Source organism: Charadrius vociferus, unplaced genomic scaffold (assembly GCF_000708025.1).
Source record: "Charadrius vociferus isolate BGI_N301 unplaced genomic scaffold, ASM70802v2 scaffold134, whole genome shotgun sequence".
Classification (NCBI taxonomy): Eukaryota; Metazoa; Chordata; class Aves; order Charadriiformes; family Charadriidae; genus Charadrius; species Charadrius vociferus.
The window spans coordinates 511,766-533,500 of record NW_009648333.1 but is presented as its reverse complement, the minus strand read 5'-3'; the positions used below and the strand labels follow the sequence as shown (position 1 = coordinate 533,500).

Genomic DNA, 21,735 nt, shown 5'->3' with positions numbered 1-21,735 from the left:
TTTTAAGTGTGTGAAAACTAGTTTTAAGTTTTTTCTAAGTCTGTAGTTGTGGAATTAACATAACTGAACTTCCGTAGCTTTGAAAACAAATAGGTTGGTGGTAAAACATGTCTTTCTAAAGTCATGGTCTTTTAGGGTTGGGAGGGAAAAGTGAAGTAATCTGAAATAGTTTGTCTTTTTAAATTTTATTATTATTATTTCTTTATTTCAGAACCTTAATAAACAAGCATTTGATCTTGCAAAAGTCCTATTGAAAAGGACCGTCCAGACCATTGAACCGTGTATTGCCAATGTATGTAAATGAATTAAACCATGTTAGCTACAAGTAGCAAATGTTCTTGTTACTGTCTTGATTTATTGGAGATTTTTTTGTTTGTTTAAAAATATTGTTTATAAAAGTGACATTTTGTAATGCAGTTACAAGAATACCATTTTCCTAATAGGATATTATTAGCATGGTTGTTAGAGAAGCATGTGAGATGTTTCAAATAAGTGAGGAGGAAATTAATTTTTACACACCTTAGTCTAAAGTTAAGCCTAAATCTAGGCTGTGAAAATAGGAGACCACCAAAAAATCCTGTTGCAACAAAAGGAATTACTAGTGCTTCGTATGTCCAGCAACCAGGCAGCCTCATTTCATACCGAGCTTTAGGACAAAGCATTTCAAACTACCAGCTCTTTACTAGATTTTTTTTTTTTCCCCTATCCTAAACTTGTTTTAATCATAAAGACGAAAAGAATTGAGTTTCGAGTTTTTTACCAGGTTTCCTTCTACTATAATTCCTTTTGTTGACTATCAACGTTGTATATTCTACCTATTAAAACAGCTACTACAGTCTTGTGGGTGATGCAGTCTGGTCCATTCTGTTGACTTTCCTTGGTGCTGAAGCCAATAGAATTGTTAAAAGTCAGAGTAGTTTAAAAGGGAATTAGGCAAATTCATAAAACATTAATCAGTAAGTATTTAAAAGCTCGAGGAGTCTCACTAACAGGTACCGCTTTCAAATTCCCCTGTTTCTTTAAGCTTTTGTAATTAGTCATAGCTGGAAACAGGATAGTGCATAGAGTGACCTTTGAGTTGATTTAATATTGTTATTCTTACTTTCTTATTCAAGTGTGTAATAGCTTTGTAGCATTTGCACTGCTCAAATAATACTAATATTAAACCACAGTATCTAATACGGAGTGCATCGACCATAAAAATTTAACAAGCCCAAAAGAGATCATTCATATTTTAGGCTACTTTGTTTTTTTTCTGTTAGATCGCTATTAACCTTGATACATTACCGTCAAATATCATAAGACATATCATAAAGTCATCTGACATTCTTTACAATTGATTAAAAGTAGAGAAGCTTCTTTTTCAACATTCAGTGATCTTCAATTCAGATTGATTTTAAATTATAAGAAAATTAAGAATAAGATACTATTTTTTTTCTCAACTTCTACTAGATGAATATGCATTTTAAATTCATAATTCTTTTATTACCTGTTAATTTGGCTGGTGAGATGGTTATTGGTATTTTAAATTATCAAATTACCATGAATTAATCAATCCTAATGGAAGTAATAGAACTGAATTATGAGGGATCTTTGTTTGTAATTTGCTTGAGCCAAAACTCTAAGGGTGAAATGCTTTGATGTAATGAAAAAAGTGTGCATTGAGTACCTTCCATTAGAATTAAAATATTAATGATACTGCGTTAAAATAATCTTTTAAAATAGTGTTTGCATTAATGAAGGAAAATCTGCTACATAATATTGTTTGTATTCTAGTTTTTTAACCAGGTTCTGGTACTGGGAAAGTCTTCAGTAAGTGACTTATCAGAACATGTGTTTGACTTGATACAAGAGCTTTTTGCCATAGATCCTCATTTACTGCTGTCTGTCATGCCACAGCTTGAATTCAAGCTGAAGGTAGGTTACAGTGTAGCTTTGGACAAGTAATAAAATTTGTGTGGGTATTAAGAGTGCTGAGCTGTAGATTTAATAAGTGTTCTAGTGGAGGGATAAAAATTTAATATCTATCACTTTATTTTAAAGAGGAATGTAATATTAAAGGAAGGACACTGTCAAGTTGTACACAGTTGTGTGCTTTCTGTGCTTGCAAACCTGTATTAGGCACACAAAATATATAATCATTATAATGATAAATTCATATGATCTAATGCAAAAGTTATATGTACTTAATCTTTGGATTTTACCTGAAATTTATAAAGTAATTAGGCTGTGGTTGGCTTATCTCATGAAATGCACGTGTGTTAGATTCAGTATTGATTTGCAGAATTTTCTTTTGAGAATAATGTTTTAATAATAGAGGGGGTATTTCCAAATATGTTTTCAGTTTTTTCATAATCAGCTAATAAGTCAGCTGACTTCATTTGCATCCTTGGAAATAGTTAATTTATCCTATTTTGGGGGGTTTGTTTGTTTTTTTTAATTAAAAAGCTATTTGTCTTTCATAAAATTGAAAGTGGACAAGAGAAGTAATTTTATATGTGTGCATGTACATATAGGGTATGGTGGCAATAAGCAAAAATAACCAAGAAATAGGTATTTGGTGAAATTACATGTGTCTTTTATTAATGCACATCTATTTTATAACATCTTAATTGGTGTCTTTTTCACATACATAAAATGGTCTTAAAGTATGTTTTAAAACAAAATAAGATCATTCATTGTTGAAATTTAGGGATATATGTTATTCAAACTACTGTGCATGGTGTTTTATTCCTGAAAGAGAAGGAATTTTCAAAGTACAGCCATCTAGTAAATACCTGTAATATGTTACCTTAATAGGTATTTGTATATTTTTACTCATATTCATCTAATTAGAGAGACTGAGAATTATCAGAAATTATTTCAAACTCACTTTTTAATCTAACTTATAAAAGCAGAAGGAAAAGGAAGCCAGAAATTATTATCAAGATATTACAGATAATGGTTTACAGTTTGTTTTTCTTGCTTTGATTTTTTTTTTAGAGCAATGATGGAGAAGAACGTTTGGCTGTCGTTCGACTTCTGGCTAAACTCTTTGGCTCCAAAGATTCTGATCTGGCCACACAAAATCGTCCTCTTTGGCAGTGCTTTCTTGGCCGGTAAGAGAAACAGGGATAAAATTCTGAATTTCTATTTTTTTTGTTCTGAATTTCCTGATAGTATTGCATTTTTCATTGTGTTTTCAGGGGATGTACCTGTTTGTATATGAACTAGTTCTTTTGTTAAGATTTTGAAGCAGAGGATTGCATACAGTTACATTTTAGAATGAAGGAGCCTGAAGGACTGCTGCTGTATGGGAATATATGTTAGATAGCACATTACATACATAGCAGAAATTACACAATAGATATGCCAGCATTGTTTGAAATTTCATACTGCTCAGCTGTATCTGCAACTATATCTGTTTTATTTGGCATTTACATTTTTGAGTGAAGAAATTATTCTTTTTAAGTAAATATAGAAATTTATAATTTTTTAAAAAGTTAATGTTTTCAAACGCTACATGTTATATGGCAATTTATGGTTTTGTGATTTCATATATATAGTTATATAGACACGCATACACGATTAACAGTGTATGGAGAAGTATGTTCAAAAGTCAATGGACAAAATCCATTGGGTCAGCCTTTCTTCCACATATAGTGTATTCATCCTTTAATTTTAGTCCTGCATTAATTTCACAAGAAATAACATAAAAAATTGTATGAGGTACATTATGGAGATAAATTCAGAACATTTCTGTTGTAATATTGTGCCATATAGAAGTATTCTAATAGTTAACGCAACATGTTACTACATAGAGAATAATCTTGATTTGCAAGGCTAATTAAAAATTAACATTCATCATCTTCTATCCCTCTAGGTTCAACGATATCCATGTCCCTGTGAGATTAGAGAGTGTGAAATTCGCCAGTCATTGTTTAATGAACCATCCAGACTTAGCAAAAGACCTCACTGGTGAGATGCTGATACAGAGGTTTAGAATAATTTAAGAAATGAGCAAGGAAGAATGTAGTTATTTCTGTTCATAGCAGTATAGCTCTAAAACGTATCAAGTCCAATGCTTGATGCTGGATGGAAGAGCTAACTACGGAGTAATTGCTTTCTGCTGAAGACAAGTGCTAGTTAGTAGAAAGAGAAGAGTGTGTGACATTGTGTGGACTTTGCCAGAGTGAATATTTAGGAAGCTACCCGTTGCAGAATGAGTTTTAAAGTAATTTCAGATTCTAATAAAACTTGGCAAGTCAAAGCAAATATTGATGCAACATCTTGATTTATTTTTGAGAACAATCAGTGTGCTCCCCAGTACTCTCTTCCACTGAGTTTCAAAAATGCCATTGTGCTGATCTAAACTATGAAGTTTGTTCCTTTGCTTCAGCACCATTTTAACTATGAGCAGAATTTCAGGCTTAACTGAAAATACTGCTCTTTTTTGATGCAAGCTCACATACAGTATTTGCCAGTATTTTTCATTTATTATTTACCTTCTTAATTCCTTGGGAATGAGAGTCTCTGCTCTTTCCTCCTCCCTTATTTTCAGTATATTCTAATCAGCTTTATTTCACTTCATTGCATGTTGCAAATGAAGTTATTGTAAAAGCTATTTACTTTTATATTCTTCTGATATTTATAGTTATGTAATTGTTTTATATTTAACATAGAAAATGATGGAACAGATGTTTCCTGTAGGCAGTTCTATGTTTAACAGATTATGTGGTTGATTATGTGTGACTGACATTTAATTGTTTCAACATTATTAACAAATTGGAATATGTCATACGTACATAACAAAGCCAAGCTTTTCATTGTTTCTGATCATAACAGAATATTTGAAGGTTAGATCACATGACCCAGAAGAAGCCATTCGACATGATGTTATTGTTACAATTATTACTGCGGGCAAGAGAGATCTTTCTTTAGTCAATGACCAGCTGCTTGGCTTTGTAAGGGAAAGAACACTAGACAAACGGGTAAGCGTTAATATTTTCTTTTCAGGAATAACTGCTTCTAATATAATTTGGTAAAAGTAAAACCAAAAAAACCAAAGCCACAGAGACAGAGAATCTTAGAGCTGACTATCAACTAGAATGCTGTGGGGGAAAAAATAACTCTCTTACCAGAACATCTTAATGTAGATTCCATGTTATGGAGGCACCAATTAAGTGTTGTCAGGCAAACATTGACTTGTGAGGAACGCAGTCGTATTGTAAAAGCATAAGAATTGCTGCATATGTTTAGTCCAAAGGTCCTTACAGCCCAGTTTAATTCTCATAGTGGTCAGTTTTGACTTCCACCAATTTGTGATTTAAGGATTTCTTAAATCTGCTTGGTCATGTTCATCATAGCTTTCAATGGAACTTTATTCCATGAATGTATCAAGTTCTTTCTTGAACTTACTTGTACTTTATAAGCATCCATGGCATCTGCATCAGTAAATTCAAGTTTAATGCATGTGTACAAAAACTAATTTCACTTGTTCGTTTTAAACTTGTCTGATAATTTCACTGGGTATCTCATAGTTCTTGCATTATGTAAAATTATAAATATTCTTTGACCCACTCATGTTTAATAAATACATATACCATATCTTTTCTACTCCTCTACTTTCAAAGTGAAAGAATCATCTGATTAACTTCGACACAAATTGATTATTGCGTCTTTCTGATCATTCTTGTCTGGTTGTCCTATACCCTATTGGAACCAAGGTGACCAGACTCAGCCATGGCATTCAAGGTGTGCACTGTGTTGTATACAGACTTTATGACAACTTTTTTTTCTCTTGTTCTTTAACATTCTGTTTGTCTTTTACACTGTCTCTGAGCACTGAGCTGACAATTTTAGAAAACATCCATGTTTGCTTGAATATCTTTCCTGAATAATTTTAAATGATGCATTTCCCAGTACTATACATGCAAAGTTAGTGCAGATGGGAAAACCTGGCCTTAATCTGAATTTCTTTCACTTCATAGTGTAGCACTTCAGTAGCATGACGTTTTTCTGCAGTTCTTCATTATAATGTTAGATCTGACTACCTCAGTAGATTTTATACACACTGTTCAGTTCATTTTCACATAATTTTTCATATGTTGTGTCACAATTCCCTTCTGACTCCATCAATAGGTTCCCTTTGTTCCCTTCGTTGTGAAAACAGTCATTTATTTCCACCCATTGTCTCCTATGTTTTAGTTAATAATTAATTCACAACAGGATTTTTTTTTTAAGATCCTCTGGTGTGAGACTTTGTTGGAAGATTTTTGGGATCCTAATGCATTTTACTGATACACTAGCGGGTTTGCTAAAATTATTTTTTCTTAGACAAAACTTCCCATTATGTGAAATGTAATGACTCAGTCCCGTGACTTCGTTTTTCAGCAGTGCCTACTCTTGTTGTTGTTACTGGTTTGTTTCAACCTGTTTGGCCATTCAAAATGAGATGTTCTGGTGAGTGGCACTCTGTCCTCTTGGGACCCTTTGGTTTCTTTCACATTTGCTGTGTTCAATCCTTTCATTGTCAGATTGCAATAACAGAATAGTTACTATTTTGTGTATCATTTCTAAATACCTGTGGAAGTCATGGATGGGATACCACCTGGTCTTAGTGATTTTGTTACTGCTCGATTTATTAATTAGTTTTAAAATGTCTTCTAATGACACTTTAAGAAACTTCATCAGACTTCTCTCCTGGAATAAATCTTGTTTGTCTTTCAGCCCTACAAAAGGGTCTGGAAAGCTTCCTGCTTCTGGAGGCTTTGGTGAAGATGTTTAATTAGTATACTCTTAATAATTTGGTTCCGAAACTTTTGTCATGCTTCATCAAGGATTTACTTTCAAATCACCAGAGCTTCTACTGTTTCCTGTTTACACTCCTTTGGATATGGCTGCCTGCTCTTTGGAGGACGATGCTTTAATAGCAGACTTCACTGTGTAGCCAAGTTGATTTTTTTGTTTTTTGTTTTTTTTAATTATTGTTCCTTTTTCATAGGGAGCATCGTTTCTATAACCTGTGTTGTTCTAGCTAGTTACTTTAATTCTTTTAACATAATTTTCTCTTTTTTTATGTTCCCCTTTTTAATGTTACTGTAATGGATTTTGAGAAAAGGATGTCATCTTTGCACAAAAAGAAATACTGATTTTGAGTATTACAAGGCAGCTCTTCAATTAGTTGTACCTGCAGCTTAACCTTGCACATTTCTCAGGAGCGATTAAGGCCTCCTTCCTTCTTTTTCAGCTGTTAAAGAAACATGCCCAAAAAGTAATTTATGAAATCTAAAAACTTTTAGTGTAGCCACCACTTCCCACTGGGACTTCTGCCTAGTCATGATGGGATGATTTTTGCTGTGCCTTCTACATATTGTCTCTGTTGTCCTTTAGCGTGTCACCAATAGTAAGAGGCAGTCAGTTGTACAGCTGTAATACTCATTTCTACAAAGCTAGGGATTTTCAGTTCATGGAGCCTTAGACCCACTGTGGTGGTACTTAATGTTCCTAATAAGTTTGACTCAGTGATTTCACACTAGTGATAGGTTTGCTGATATATTACATTTCAAGGTTAGGTGCCTTTTCAGGCATTCATCAGTGAAGAATAACTTTATCTCTAGGTTATGTTCCTCTTACAAAAATCTCTGGAGAGAGCTTTAATGAAAATACATCTTGAGGAGAAAGGAAAATTGAGGATTGACTAGAAATGACTACAAAAAAATACTTAGTATTTGAAGTAGACCTTAACTATTTAGCATGTCTTTGTAAATGTAATTAGTGTTATAAAGGAGTATCAAGGACTTGTAAACTTTTAGAATTTTTTTTTTTTAGGATTTTTCTCCAATTTGGGAGAGGAGCACTGATATGTCCATGTAACTATTTTCCATGTAGGATTTTTTTCAGTTCCAGACATACCGCATTTTAATTATTCTTTCGCTTTCGAGACCTCTGTTCTTTTCTGCTGACTGCATTCACCCCTTGTAGCCAGGTTTCTGTTGGACAACTCTACTGCAAACTCCTAAGTGATCATTCATCAGTTTGACTTCATCTAACTCTTTTTAGGCCTGCAATCATCTATCAAATGAGTATAGATATTACTATAAAAAGAACACTTGTCCAACGGGCTGAAGTAAAATGCTGATTGTTTAAACACACTGATCTGTCATTTCAATTCTGCCTTTTTTCTTTATAAAACAATGTGGAGTCTAGAAAACTTTAAATTTAAATCATGCTAACTGTTACGCCATTTATGTGATCTGTTTTTTCTCCCGACCATATTCTAACTGGCCCAGTTTACTAAAGACAGCCTAATGACTTTTTTAGGGTAAAAGTTTTTGGCTAAAAGACAGTACTTTGTTTTTTAAAAAATGTCCTTAGCTAACTCGGTCTAAATGGGCATTTGCACAATGATTACAGCTATTAAAAAAACAACAAAAAAAAACCCCAAACAACACCCACACACACACACACCCCTATCGTTTTCAAATCCATTTTTATTGGTCCAGTTACAAAAGTAACTCTGGGAACAGATGCTTCCCAAAAACTGGAATCCAGTCCTTGGTAAGAATTGTTCTGAGGAATTTTCCATTGGAGCACTGTCTCTAGAGTCTTTCCAGCATCTTCACTTTTCAGAATCATTAGTTTCAGGAGACATTTAAAAAAAAAATAATAAATTTAAGAGCATCTAAAAATGGTTGAGGTACTTTTCCTTGTACTGGAATAATCTTGAGAACCTGAAAAGTTAGAGGAGAATTTCGACAGCTGACTTCTGTTCTCATTTCTCCCAACAGCCTTTGTGGTCTATAGACTTAGTCTCTAGAACAGACTTTCACATCATCAGCTTGAAGTCAAAAGCTACAGAATGAGGAGCCATAGGAACAGACTCCCATTTTCTATTTCTCTTTATGCATTTTACTTATGTGTTAGTTTTAACTCCTCCTTTTCTGTGTGTACTAAAAACCATTGTGGCTTTTCCAGATGAAGGAGAAAGATTTTTAAGATTTTAATGTTCTTAACTGTATGGAAGGAGTAGGTTAGCTATTCCAACAGATACGGGATTGTCTTGAACTTTCAATAACAGGTTTTTTAACTCAACCCAGCAGTCTTCAGTGAAGGACTTTAATTATGCTGGTTAACCAAGGAAGCTAAGACTGTCAAAATTCTTTTGTTAATTAAATCAGGGTAGTAATTCTGTTAGCTGTGTTTATTGATCTGCTCCCTTTGAAACTGATTATTATGTTCTCCTTTATTGTCACTTGCCTTCATCTTTTACCCTACCGTATGCTTTTTGAGCTTTAATTCTCTGTAGCACCTCACTCTTTTTTTTTTTTTCTACCTGTATCTCCTGTTCAGTGACTTGCTTCCATGGTGTCTCCAAGCATTCTTTAAGGGATTCCCATCTAAGGGTGCCTCCCATCTTCTGCCTGAAGCTGCTTTTCTGCATGCTCTGACTTCTACTCTCTACAGCAATTTCAATGATCAGAAATCTATTGACAATCCAAACCTCCTTTCCTTATAACCCCTTGTTCAGTACTCTGCTTTCATTTTAGGCTCAAATTTTCTAGAATCATTTCTTGCAGTCCTCCATTGTCTTCTGATGATAGTTTTGCTGTCTTCCCTGTCTCATATAGGAGATCTGATCAATACTTTTCTGAAAATGTTTCTCTTTCAGACCTTTTCTTTAAAATATGCTTTAGATTGCAATGGGTGTGAACAAATCCTTGCAGAGAAGTTAAACAATAACGTCTATCTATATCTAAAATTTTTCTGTCTTGTGAAAACAAATTATTATACTGTGTACTGTCAAAGTCATTACTATCTTGACCTGTTACTTGTGTTTTTAATGTTTAAGAAATATGTAAGAAAATACAATTTTATTTTTTCCATCTTCTTGATATAACTTAATCCAACAGCTAGTGGTGTCTTAAGGCTGTTGTGCTGTCATAAGCCATATTATCTTCAAGTTTTTTCTTTACTTTACCATTCAAGAAAAAGAAGTCACCCAGTAAAACTATTAAGAAATTAAATGTGCAGTATCTCACTTAGTGTTATTAAAGGAAGCCCTCAGTTTAACAAGATTAAAGAAGTTACGCACAGTGTGAATAATAGTTTCTACATTTATGCTTGATAGTGAAATGATTTGAGCAGTTAGTCCTTGGAGTTCAAGTCCAAAATTGATATCTAGTGAGTTCTGGAAGAAATTATCTCTTTCAGTTTGTATTTCATGCATTTCTTTTAAATGGTGAGAGAAAACAAGTTTCTTCTGAGACTTCATTTGTAAATGAGTCAGTGGGAGACACTATTCTCTCTAAATTAATCCTCAGTCTGTTCTGGTATGATTCCTTCCACAAGGCAGCGTAGGAGAGCTTACAGATCTTGTCTGCTAAAGTGTTTAATAATGGGACATTTCCTGTTTACATCAGGCGACAAAGTAGTAACCACCAAAAGCAAGGATGAGAACCCAGGAACTCCATCTGTGGATGTTGTAGTCTGGCTTTTTCCTGGATCCCTAGGGTCTGACAGTGATTACTTCGAGGCTTCAGCAAAAAGAGCTTCTCCCACTGTCCTGGAAAGCGGCTTGAGAGTTCAAGCCGTAGCAGGTTTAGCTAGACCTACGCTCTGGATCTCCCATTTCTAGACAAGTGTGTTTTAAGACAGTGTAAGGGTATAGGGAGAAAGAAGGGCTGCCTCCTCTGGTTGGTGCCTGTCTCTGAATAGATAGTCTTCCAAATCCTGGCTCAAGAAGGCACTTATTCAGGCATACGTGTTAAGCTGTACTTTTTTTTTTTATACTGACTAGCCCCGAGATTCGCTTTGCTCAGCACAGAGGAGTACTGGATTCCTCTGCACAGACAATACTTAATCTGCATACTATAGGGAAGAAACCCCTTATATAGGCTTTACAAATTCTCATTTAGAGGCTCTAAACAGCATTTTTCAGCTTTTGAAGTATCTAACTGTGGGAGGTCATAATGTGGCCATTTTGTTTTTCGCGCTTCTACATCTTTACTGTATTTTGTATGTGTTTGATATTTATTTACCAAAACCACTTCCCCACCTCCTTTTCATTTTTTCCCCCTCAAGTGGCGAGTAAGAAAAGAAGCTATGATGGGTCTTGCCCAGCTATACAAGAAGTATTGTCTTCATGCCGAGGCTGGAAAAGATGCTGCAGAGAAAGTCAGCTGGATAAAGGATAAACTTTTGCACATATATTATCAAAATAGCATTGATGACAAGTGAGTCAACCTAAACCTTCCTAATTTTAATTGTATAGTGATAAGAAATACTCTGAAAATTCGTGCGTATCCTGAGAAAGCTGTTATACAGTCTGTATCTGTGATTTTAAGTATGATATATTTAATAATCATTAAGGTATGTACTAAGATACTGAGGGTGGTTGCATTATTTGTTCATGTATTCATTCTGTTTTCTGATGGAACTAGATCTGTGATGACAGTAGATTGTCATTAACTAACAACTGCGTAGAAAAAAAATTTGTCAAATTTTGCATTTACTGTACCCCCTTCTTGTTTGCCTTACTGTTTTCCAGAGGCTAGCGTGTTAAAATCCATGCTCTGTGAGCATCATGCATGTGGGCGCTACAGTACACGCACAGATGTCTCATTTTGGTGTGCTATGTAGAAATGGACCTTTTAGGTAGAACAAAAACTGAAGAAATATCAGAGGTGCTTCCACTGTTGCCTAGTCTTCCCTGTTTTGTCACTCAGTCCATTTAATTTTTGAAATACCATTTTGGGTTAGAGAGAAATATTTTGGCTGAGGTTTTGGAAGATAGTTTTCAACTCTCACTATTAATTCTTTGTCTTTCACAAGGAAAGCCAAACTATGAGATCACAAAAAGATAGAATTTCAGCCTAGGCTTTTAATATAGCAGACTTGGAAATCAGCCATTTCTTTGTAATATTTCTTAGCATCTTGCTTATACAGTCTGCTACCTCAGTATGTTTTGTGATCTTAGTGACTAGTCTGAATGGGCTAATAGCCTCCTTCAGTTGCCAGTTGCCACCACTGCTGCAGTGGTGAAGACTCTCACTTTGTTCATCTGGCTGACCATAAGCGGGCCGGAGTTAAGTATTTGATTAGTTGCCCTTTTTTTTTTATAAAAAGAAGAAAGGTATGGTTATGAGATTGTACACACAGAAATTACACTGAAAGTCTACTGAGGTGGAAGTATTAAATAGTGAAAAATCAGGAAATCTCCATGTAGTTTATACAAAGCTAATTCTGCATATGTATGTGCATCAATTTTGCTTTGATTTGCATTGAGAGGTTTATTCGTGTTTTTTTCTAGCTTGTTGGTGTTTCACTGTCGGTACACAGGTTTGATAGTGAGCAGGGAATGAATCGAAGTTCCACAGTGAATGGGACAGATGTTTTCAATATTCCTGCTCACGGGAAATGCAGAACACTGTCAGGGAAACCAGGCAAGGAATTTTAAGGAAAGACTGTGTCATCAAAGCTGAGTGTCTTCCTCTGAAGCGATTTCTTCTGAAAGTCTGATTGAGCCATTGAAAATGGTCTTTTCATGAATAGGCATGGATTGTAATCTGTTTGTCTTCTGGGTATCCATACCGAAAGACTGATGGTTTTATTTTTCAGTGTTTGTCTATTTCAGTTTGGTACCCTGAATTTTAATCCAAATTCTAGTAATTTTTAAGGCTGACAATGAAGTTCTGGCTCAGTCACAGCATGGGGTTGGTTTCCGCATCTCAGAGTGGAGGAATAAATGCGTTTCAATGGTATCGTTTTCAGAATTAGAAAATTAGTACTTTTAGCACCTGAAGAGCTGTAGCAATGGTATGATCTTTGTCTTAAAAGATCATAGATTCCATAGAGTCCTTTAAACACACAAATGTATGTCAAAATCAGGCAACTCTGAGCTGTTTTCTTTCCATAATGAGGGAGGAGGATAAACAGTAATAGTGAACAGCTGTCTAAAACTTGAAGTATTTTCCATTATGTGCATGGGATTGACACTAGTTCTTTCAAAAGATAGTAGCACAGTATCACACAGTATTCAGGCATGAGGCGGAATAGAACAAATTTTCTCCACATATCCTTAACTCAGTCACTTGATAATGTTTTTGATGTTACTTGACTATTTATGTGCACATCTACTTAAGACTGAAGACTTCTAACCCCAAGAACTGCTTATCAGCTCTGTGCTCTGAGCTTCTTTGGTTTACAACAAATGCATAGGGAATGGAGTAAAATAACCACCTCTTAAACATTGCCCTGTTACCAGCTCTTGATATGCCAGCCAATGACTTTCCTTACAGGAGGAAAGTGTGTCCCAGAGGTATTCCCTATTTGTAAATCTTTACCCAAATCAACATGGACCAGGGAAGGCGTGATACAGTCTCACCATTTGTATTGACAGTTTTTCTAGAACATGTATCTGTAGAGACATAGGCTAGAATAATGTTCCTAAATTAGTAAGATAAGTCTGATGCCTTCAGTCTCCTAGTATGTTAAACAGAGATGGAGTCCCCTGAGATCTGAAGATCCTGTTCCCCAAGTAATTTAGTTCTTGGAGTCATCAGTAGTGAAATGTACATTTAAAGGGAGAAAGACAAGTTTTCTGTAATATTATCATGGGCCTTGAGATAGTTGGATCCATAGTCATCGTCATCCTTTTATTCCTGTGCCTTGCCATCGTGTCTCTTGGAATTTTCTTTGAACAGAAATATGGTGTGTTTGACATGCACTGCTTTCTATGCTCTTTGTATGAGCCACTCCCAGAGTACTTTCTAGGAATCATAGTGAAAAAGTCTGTAAATTCAAACACACAGAATACTTGTCCATAAATATCAAATTGTTTGGCTGCACATTGTGCACAGCTCTCATTGCTATGAATTAAATTAATGTCTGAATGTTCTTTCATTTGGGGGGCTATAGTTATAGTTCAAGTTCTGTATTTTATGCAAAATCTTGAATATGTATTACTGTTTTTTAAAAAGACCTGATTGGAGAATGTTTCTGCTGGTTTGGTTTGCTTTTACTTAGTTTCCCTTTTGCTCCTTTTGTTTTATATGTTTTGGTGTTCCTTTATCTCCACTGATTTTTAGCTTCTGTATTAGAATTATGGGTAGTTTCAAATGTTTTGCATTTTCTCAAATACTATAGTTTCATCTTAACCATTCCCTCAAAGATACTTCAGATTTTACTTTGCCTCCCCCTCGAGTTTTATTCTTGTATTCTTTCTCCTTTATTTGGGCTTTTTACTGTCTGTATCCCTTTCTGTTATGTATGAGAGTGAATAAAGGGAGATTCTCAGAGCCTAAAGAAAAAAGGAGAAGTTGGATGGTGACAAATAAAGCAATTACTCTCTCTTAGAGGTGAAAATAAAAGAACACGGAAAAGCTCTCAAGAAGCAGTTCTTGCTAATCTTTCTATCAACTGTGGAAGCGATCTTTACAGATGAGAAAGAGCATTACTTTTTTTTTTCTTCTCTGTTGAAAATGACTTGAAATGACCTCCGATATTTCTTGTTCTTTCAGCTTCTCTGGAAGGTACCACCATTTTTGGAAATGTACAGTTTTTTTCTCTTCTTTTACTGCAGATTACTGGTAGAGAAAATCTTTGCTCAGTATCTCGTTCCACACAATTTGGAAACGGAAGAGCGAATGAAGTGCTTGTACTATTTGTACGCTAGCTTGGATCCAAATGCTGTCAAGTGAGTATAGCTTGTGTTCAGCAAGTACTTGCTTTCTCAGGCTTTTCCAACACCTCTATCATCTTGTATTATCAGGATTTAAATAAAAATAGAAGTAATTGATGCTTGGTGTTATTTGCAAGTAGTATTTCAAAACACTTCTCTTTTATATACAAACTCTACGTGTTCAATAGACAAAAAGATACCTTGATATTTGAGAAGAGTGGTTTTATGCATTTGTTTTCATCCAATGAGAACAATGCAGAGTTAAAAATGCTCAAGTAATGACTTCTAGATTTGCTCTATATTAGGTCCACGATGAAGATATCTATGCCTGAATGCTGGTTGATAATGGCCTGTTTTTTATTTTGAAAAGGTTATTTTCAAGATAATTTGGGTAGTTGTAAGACATACTGTGGCTGTCCTGCATAGGTGAAATTGTTCCAAGTAGTATAGTAAAAGAGGTGATGTTCTGTAAAAAGAGAAAATCATTTCCACCTTATTTGGAATGTTTTTTTAATACTCTCTAGTACAGTTTTGATTGTACCTATCAGATGTTGCACTTGTAAGACAAGTAAGTAAACAGTCGTATTTACTAATACATCTAGCATGTTCTTGTCATGAACAACTTGGTAAACTTTTTTTTTCTTTTCTGGTTTTCCACTTTTGCAGAGCACTGAATGAGATGTGGAAGTGCCAGAACATGCTAAGGAGTCACGTACGAGAGTTACTAGACTTGCATAAGCAGCCCACTGTACGATTTTGAAAATTATTAATACTTTATCCAATGGACCTATTAGACTAATTTACTGTGTTTTTAAAAATATTCTGTGTGACTTTTTTATTCTATTGATTTCCATATGTAGACAATTTTCCTTTTTCATTAAGTAAGGTTGCTTTCAGTAATGCTTAAAAGTATATGGCCTCCGTATGTTTATCGTTATTTTATATTACTGGTCAATAACTTTGGAAAAAATTTTTTTAAAAGTCCAAGTTTTTTGGTTGGTTTTGACAGGCTTTTTTTGCTTCTTATTTTATAACGTATTTTGAGAATGGAATACGTTGTAACACAAAGCAGTGATTTGTTTAAAAACAGAAGTTTTTAAGTATACTGGAATTTTACTTCTAAGCACATCTTCAAGCAAGCAGAAACTTTAAATAGAAGGATATTGCTTTGGGGTTTTGGTGTGGAGGTGGGCTTGGGGGAATTGTTTGTTTGGGGTTTTTTTTGAGGTCTTTTTCAACAATTGATTTTGATCTGTTGTGTGAATTAGTGTTATGTGAATTTCTCCAGTACTTTGATATTGCAAGAAGATTTTTCCCCTTTTTTCTGTGTGCAGTAGCTGCTAATGATACTGTTATACTGTTCTAGTGTTTATTCTTAAACAAAACGTAAGGTTCCAGAGTAGAATTAAGTGTTGCAGAAGAACTAACAGGTCAGCTTTAAGATATATTTTCTAAAGGAGATATCGCTGATTTGTTTGTTTGTTTTTGCTGTTGTCCTCAGTCAGAAGCAAACAGCGCTGCCATGTTTGGAAAGCTGATGACCATAGCAAGTAAGTATTAATAAGTTCTATGAACTGTTATTACAGCATTCCTGGAAATTGTACTTCTGTGAAACTTGGCATCCTGAAGTGACAAATTTGTCTTATGTTAAATTGTGTTTAATCATACAGAAAACCTTCCAGATCCTGGAAAAGCACAAGATTTTGTGAAGAAATTCAATCAGGTTCTGGGTGATGATGAGAAACTTCGGTCCCAGCTTGAACTGTTAATTAGCCCTACATGTTCTTGTAAACAGGCAGATGTCTGTGTGGTAAGGAAATGGAAAAGCAAACTTCTATACCTTAAATACTTATTCTTGAAACAGTTATGTGGCTTTAATGGTCTCTTTTGGTACCTTAATGTGATTTTTATATATTTCCAGTTTTCATAAAATACCTTTTTGGTTAAGCTGTAGAGATTATGGAAAATATACTTTATGATCAATCATCATATTGCTTCCTAAGAAAACATTAGCTTTATTCCTTTGTGAGATTGTGAGCATCAAGCATAAAGTCCAAAAGACTAAATTTTTTTTTTTTTTAAATATTTTATTTCAAGTGTCTCTCTTATGGTAAGGTTCCTAAACTGTCTTCTGACACTGATGAAACTTGTTCTGAGTACCAGCAAGCCAAATATTATACTGTCTGCATATTATTCATTTATTTTTCTTCCCAGAACGTTATTTTGAGATCAGTCTCTCTCTCTCTCTCTCTCTTCCCCACCCCCCTTAACCTCTTTGATGAAAATTCACACCTTAATATTAAATTAGACTTTTCCAGAGATTTACAGATTGTGCCAACAATTACAGGTGGTTTTATTTTTTTCCTCCAATTATGGTCCTAAAATAAAGTAAGCCATTTCATTGACAAAAAAATCACAATAGATGGCATCAACAAACAAACATAGCCGCCTTGTTTTTTTCTAATGACTGAAATTGTCCAGGGAAGAGAACAGAATGATCTTCAGAATTATGTCCTAACCACTTGAGGCAGAGAGTATGTCTCCTTCTGAACAGTAAATTTTGCACTTTGGGAATGCAGTGATGCAATTTCAAGAGCAAGGTTTCTTCCTTCTTCCCTAAGATGATTTAGCATAACAGTTGGAACAATTTCCTAGTTTGTAGAGTTTGCAGCATCCAACTCTTTAGGAGAAGGGAAGTCAAGAAATCATTTCTTTGAGAAATTTTTAGACTTCTGTTCAAAACAAAAAATATCTTCCTGTGCACCTTCTGCTGGGTTTGTAGCTGAATTTAAAGTTCTTGACATTTGGGGTATTCAGAGGGGAAAACCAGATTTTTGGATCCAAAACATTTAAAGGATCTGAACATCTGTTGTAGGCAAGGTAGTGCAGCTTTTAGTGCAATTTTTTTTGTTGTTGCTTATGAAATCCCATACATACAACAGGGTTACCTACAGATTTATGGGTTACTCTTGTCAACATACATATTTAAATTCCATCTACATTGCACTTAGCTCTCCCTTGATTCTGTCTGGGATCTGGCCTGCAATGCCATAAGAAACTGTGAAGAACTTTCACTAGAAACATAAGTACATCTTATATTTAAATAAAATTTGGTAACCTATGTCTGATTTCAATATAATTTGATAAATATAGATTTGGAGATAAACCCAGCCCCCCTTAAAATACATATCACTGATTATATAGACAATCTCTGTGGTTAAAAGAAGTGACTATGTTCAGCTTACTCAACATGCTTAAGAAGTAAGTAAAATGAGTACGATTCTTGTTTGTATCTAACATTCTTGTAGAGAGAGATAGCCCGGAAACTTGCAAATCCTAAGCAGCCAACAAATCCTTTTCTGGAAATGGTCAAATTTCTTTTGGAAAGAATTGCCCCTGTACATATTGACTCAGAAGCCATTAGGTAAGTTTGAAAGATCATACTAACTCATGAATGATTATAAAGACAATTTAATTTAAAAAAAAATAAAATCTTGGGATTTAGATTAAGTCTGTCCTAGCAGTAAATATGGTATTTTTTTTTTTAAAAAAGCTTTTTATGTAGATGTGTTCATTTTCATTTCCAGCAGCCTAGAGAATGCAGGTTGGGGGTGGTGGGGGTGGGGTGTTGTTTGTTTGTTTGTTTTTGGTTTGGCTACTTCTTTGCAGTGCTGCCTGCAAATGATTTTAAAAATATAGCAGTTGTTCCTGGTGAAAGTATTTGTGGGGCTTAAGGTGAAAATGATGGTCGTTATTTTCACATTGTTAACTGCAACACAGTCTTCCATACAGCAGTTGAATTAATTAGCTTTTGTGGGATTGTGTAAGAGAACGTTTGGATTTCTTTTGAGACTTGTCTGGCAACCTAATTACATTCTGAAATTCATGCAACTATGTGCCGATGCTTCCAACATGGTGGGTTTTTTTTATTGTGGGTTTTCTTTTTTTCCCCTGAAGAATTAATTTTGCAGAAGGCTAAGTGGACTATTGCCTTCCCTTTATTTATTGTCTAAACCAAGTAATCTTGCTGATATCTCTAGCCTTTATCATTGTACATTGTCACATTCATTTGCTTTTTTTGTATCCCTTATTTCAGTGCACTAGTAAAACTTATGAATAAATCCATAGAGGGGACAGCTGATGATGAAGAGGAGGGTGTAAGTCCTGATACTGCTATTCGTGCAGGACTTGAACTTCTCAAGGTAATCTACATTAATGCAGCTATAGCTTGTAATGAAGGGACAGAAGTGGTATGACTAGCAAATTAATGTTAACACGATTTTAATAATTATTATTTAGATTATTACTTTCTTAATGTATGAAAGTGGTCATTAATACTCACTTGGGAAAAGAATAATGCAAGAGATGGGTTTTTGGAAGTATGTTTTGAAAAGCATGCCAAGAGTTGAAGCATGCACACTAAAGCAGGAACTGGTTTCTGCTTATGGAAGTCATATAGAAGAAGATGCAGAGGTAAAGTGAGAGGAAGAGAACTGGGGAAATTAGGCACGTTCTTTGGGGCCTGTATGATACTGGAAGGCAAGCAAGTGATAAACTCAAGAGCCAAGTTATGTAGAGGAAAAAAAAGGGCATGGGGAACTTGTGTTCTCGCTGGTGATGAGAAATGGCTGGGGGAGACAGAAGGATTTGAAATATCTGGAAAACATCTGTGATGGATTTGGCAGTTCACTAATGAGACTTTATTTTAAACATCTTACAAAGGGCAGTATAAAATATAGGAGGGAACAGAGGGGAAGGTTACATGATTAAAGTGAGACTTTTCAGAAGTGTGAATGAACAAGGTGGAGTTTACGGACAAATATCACATCAAATTTGGTAATGGCAACCATGGCAGAAATAGTTATACAGAAGTATGCAAGGAAGTAATATCTGTTTGTAGTGTAGCTCAGAAAAGAAATCTGCTAAGGTTGAAAATTTTGTTGCTGTGACGTGGATATCTTTAAGAATGTTATTTCATACATTGATACTCATGCAAGTGAGCAACTCTCATCAAAGAAACCAAGATAAGATAAATCCAAAGAATACAAAAAATACATGCAACTTTTCATTGTTCTCCCTACCTTATGTTGTCTGAACTTAACAATACTTAATATAGGTTTACTTTAGGATAACCTTTTGTTCTCTCTTGTCCTGCCTTCAATCCCTGCATGCTTAGTTTCTTATTTGACGTTTCTCCTATTTTATAGAATGTGTTATATTTCATTAGCTTTAGATTAAAAGGACAGTAATCTATGTTTTGTTTGTAGATATTGTAACCTTCTTGATGTCTTTTCTTCTCAGGGATTCTAGAGAAATTAAGATTTCAGTTCAGTTAATTTAAGTTGAAAAAAGCATTCTTAAGTAGATTGGGATATAAATACTCTTGAATAAGCGTTCGTTGTAATAAATATGTTTACATATTCAAATAACGTAGTATCTTCTGAAATATTTGGAGGAGGGGAGGACTTGAAGAACAAAGTGTAGATGAATTTATTTGAAAATGCCTATATCACCTTCTCCAAAATGCAGTTATTGAATGTAATAATCTCATATGAGCATGTAATAGCTATTTATGTTGATGGTAATGCTCATAAACAGCCATAATTTTGTTCTTCTGATGATTCGTTTACCATGAATAAGTATATCTTTGTTTTAATGTGTATCTACAGGTTCTGTCCTTTACACATCCTACCTCGTTCCACTCTGCAGAGACCTATGAGTCTCTGCTGCAGTGCCTCAGGATGGAAGACGATAAGGTAGCTGAGGCAGCCATACAGATTTTCAGAAACACGGGTCACAAAATAGAAACAGACCTGCCACAGATAAGATCGTGAGTGTATTTCTTTACATGCTGCTTTTCATAACTGGAATTCTGCCTCTTGATAGTTTATTCAATATGTTGCCCCTAAAACTACATTATAGTCTTGTTTAATACGAACAGCTTCTCTTCCATCAGTTTGTGTTCCTTCACTACCTTTCTGTCTCTGTTTCTTCATTTTTGAATTCTGCATTCTTGCAATTTTTTTGTATTTATTGAAGGTGTTAGGTGCTTCTTAAAAATATTCTTTAATATACATTAAAAATGGCATATAGCACATTTCCCAGACTACAAAATAAGCAACAGCAAATACATGGCAAAGATGTAATTCCTTGGCATCATTTCTACTCATATCTGTCCTTCACGCAATTTTTCTATCTTTGTAAGGAACGAAAATATAATCTCTGGTGGTTAGCAGCTCTGTTTGTTATGAAACAAGTTGAGAAACAAGATCCAAAAGCAGGCATGAATTTCTAACAAAGAATAATTGGCTGTGTATAAGTTGTCATTATGCAATTCATGCTTTAACTGCTGATTAAAGCTGCATAATTTACTAGGTATTCACAGAGTATTTAAAACCTTGTGGGTAACATCTAAAACCTTAAAATTAGCCTGTTAGTAACTAACTAATCCAGATGATAAAGCATGGGTTTCAAGTTCTCATATATTGAAATAGCATCTCGGGTATTACCGTGCTAAAATGTACACCTTAACTTCTCAGTGAATTGAGCAGGTAACCTCAGTGATTCTTTTGGATTTGAATCAGATTTTGGGCAAAAGAAAAATTTTAACAAGTTCACATATGAGACGCTGTTTAAAATGTTTGTATGGGTGAAGAGAAGGAAAAGCTCAGCAATGCCCATTGTCAATATAGTTCCCAGTATAGACCCAATTGTCTATAGTTCCCTATTACAGTTTAGTCAATACTGTGCATTGCTGGGGTAGATCATCTTCTGTCAAAGGAGCTGGTATTGCTGGCATTTTTTCCGGTTCCATGCCTTAGTCAGGTATTGCTGAAGTATAGGCTGGACAGACTCAAACAACTTAAAAATATATCTGTCAAAATGGAGGTCTAGCCCTTGGGCATGGTCTGCAAGTAAGTCAGGTTAACGTTTGGAAAGCCACTTCAGTGTTTACACTGACACAAAGAAAAAAAGTCTGAGGACAAGTTGATGTTCCAGATTTCAGATATTCAGAAATCTTTACCGTAAACAAAAGATTTTATATTATCAGCCAGATAGTTTGTTTCAGGTGGCCT

General features: G+C 34.7%; 1 protein-coding gene across 2 annotated transcripts in view; it reads left to right on the top strand.

Annotated features, from left to right (window-relative positions):
- The window catches only part of PDS5A (PDS5, regulator of cohesion maintenance, homolog A (S. cerevisiae)), an 81,723-nt gene that overhangs the window by 38,742 nt on the left and 21,246 nt on the right, over positions 1–21,735 (top strand). For both annotated transcript variants that reach the window (XM_009884945.1, XM_009884946.1), the window contains exons 6-18: positions 212–292; positions 1,777–1,917; positions 2,983–3,098; positions 3,863–3,957; positions 4,825–4,970; positions 11,062–11,213; positions 14,561–14,674; positions 15,326–15,407; positions 16,161–16,209; positions 16,330–16,469; positions 17,968–18,083; positions 18,756–18,861; positions 20,329–20,489. In XM_009884945.1, coding sequence (XP_009883247.1) covers positions 212–292; positions 1,777–1,917; positions 2,983–3,098; positions 3,863–3,957; positions 4,825–4,970; positions 11,062–11,213; positions 14,561–14,674; positions 15,326–15,407; positions 16,161–16,209; positions 16,330–16,469; positions 17,968–18,083; positions 18,756–18,861; positions 20,329–20,489 — 1,499 coding nt within the window. The remainder of the gene's footprint in view (positions 1–211; positions 293–1,776; positions 1,918–2,982; positions 3,099–3,862; positions 3,958–4,824; positions 4,971–11,061; positions 11,214–14,560; positions 14,675–15,325; positions 15,408–16,160; positions 16,210–16,329; positions 16,470–17,967; positions 18,084–18,755; positions 18,862–20,328; positions 20,490–21,735) is intronic.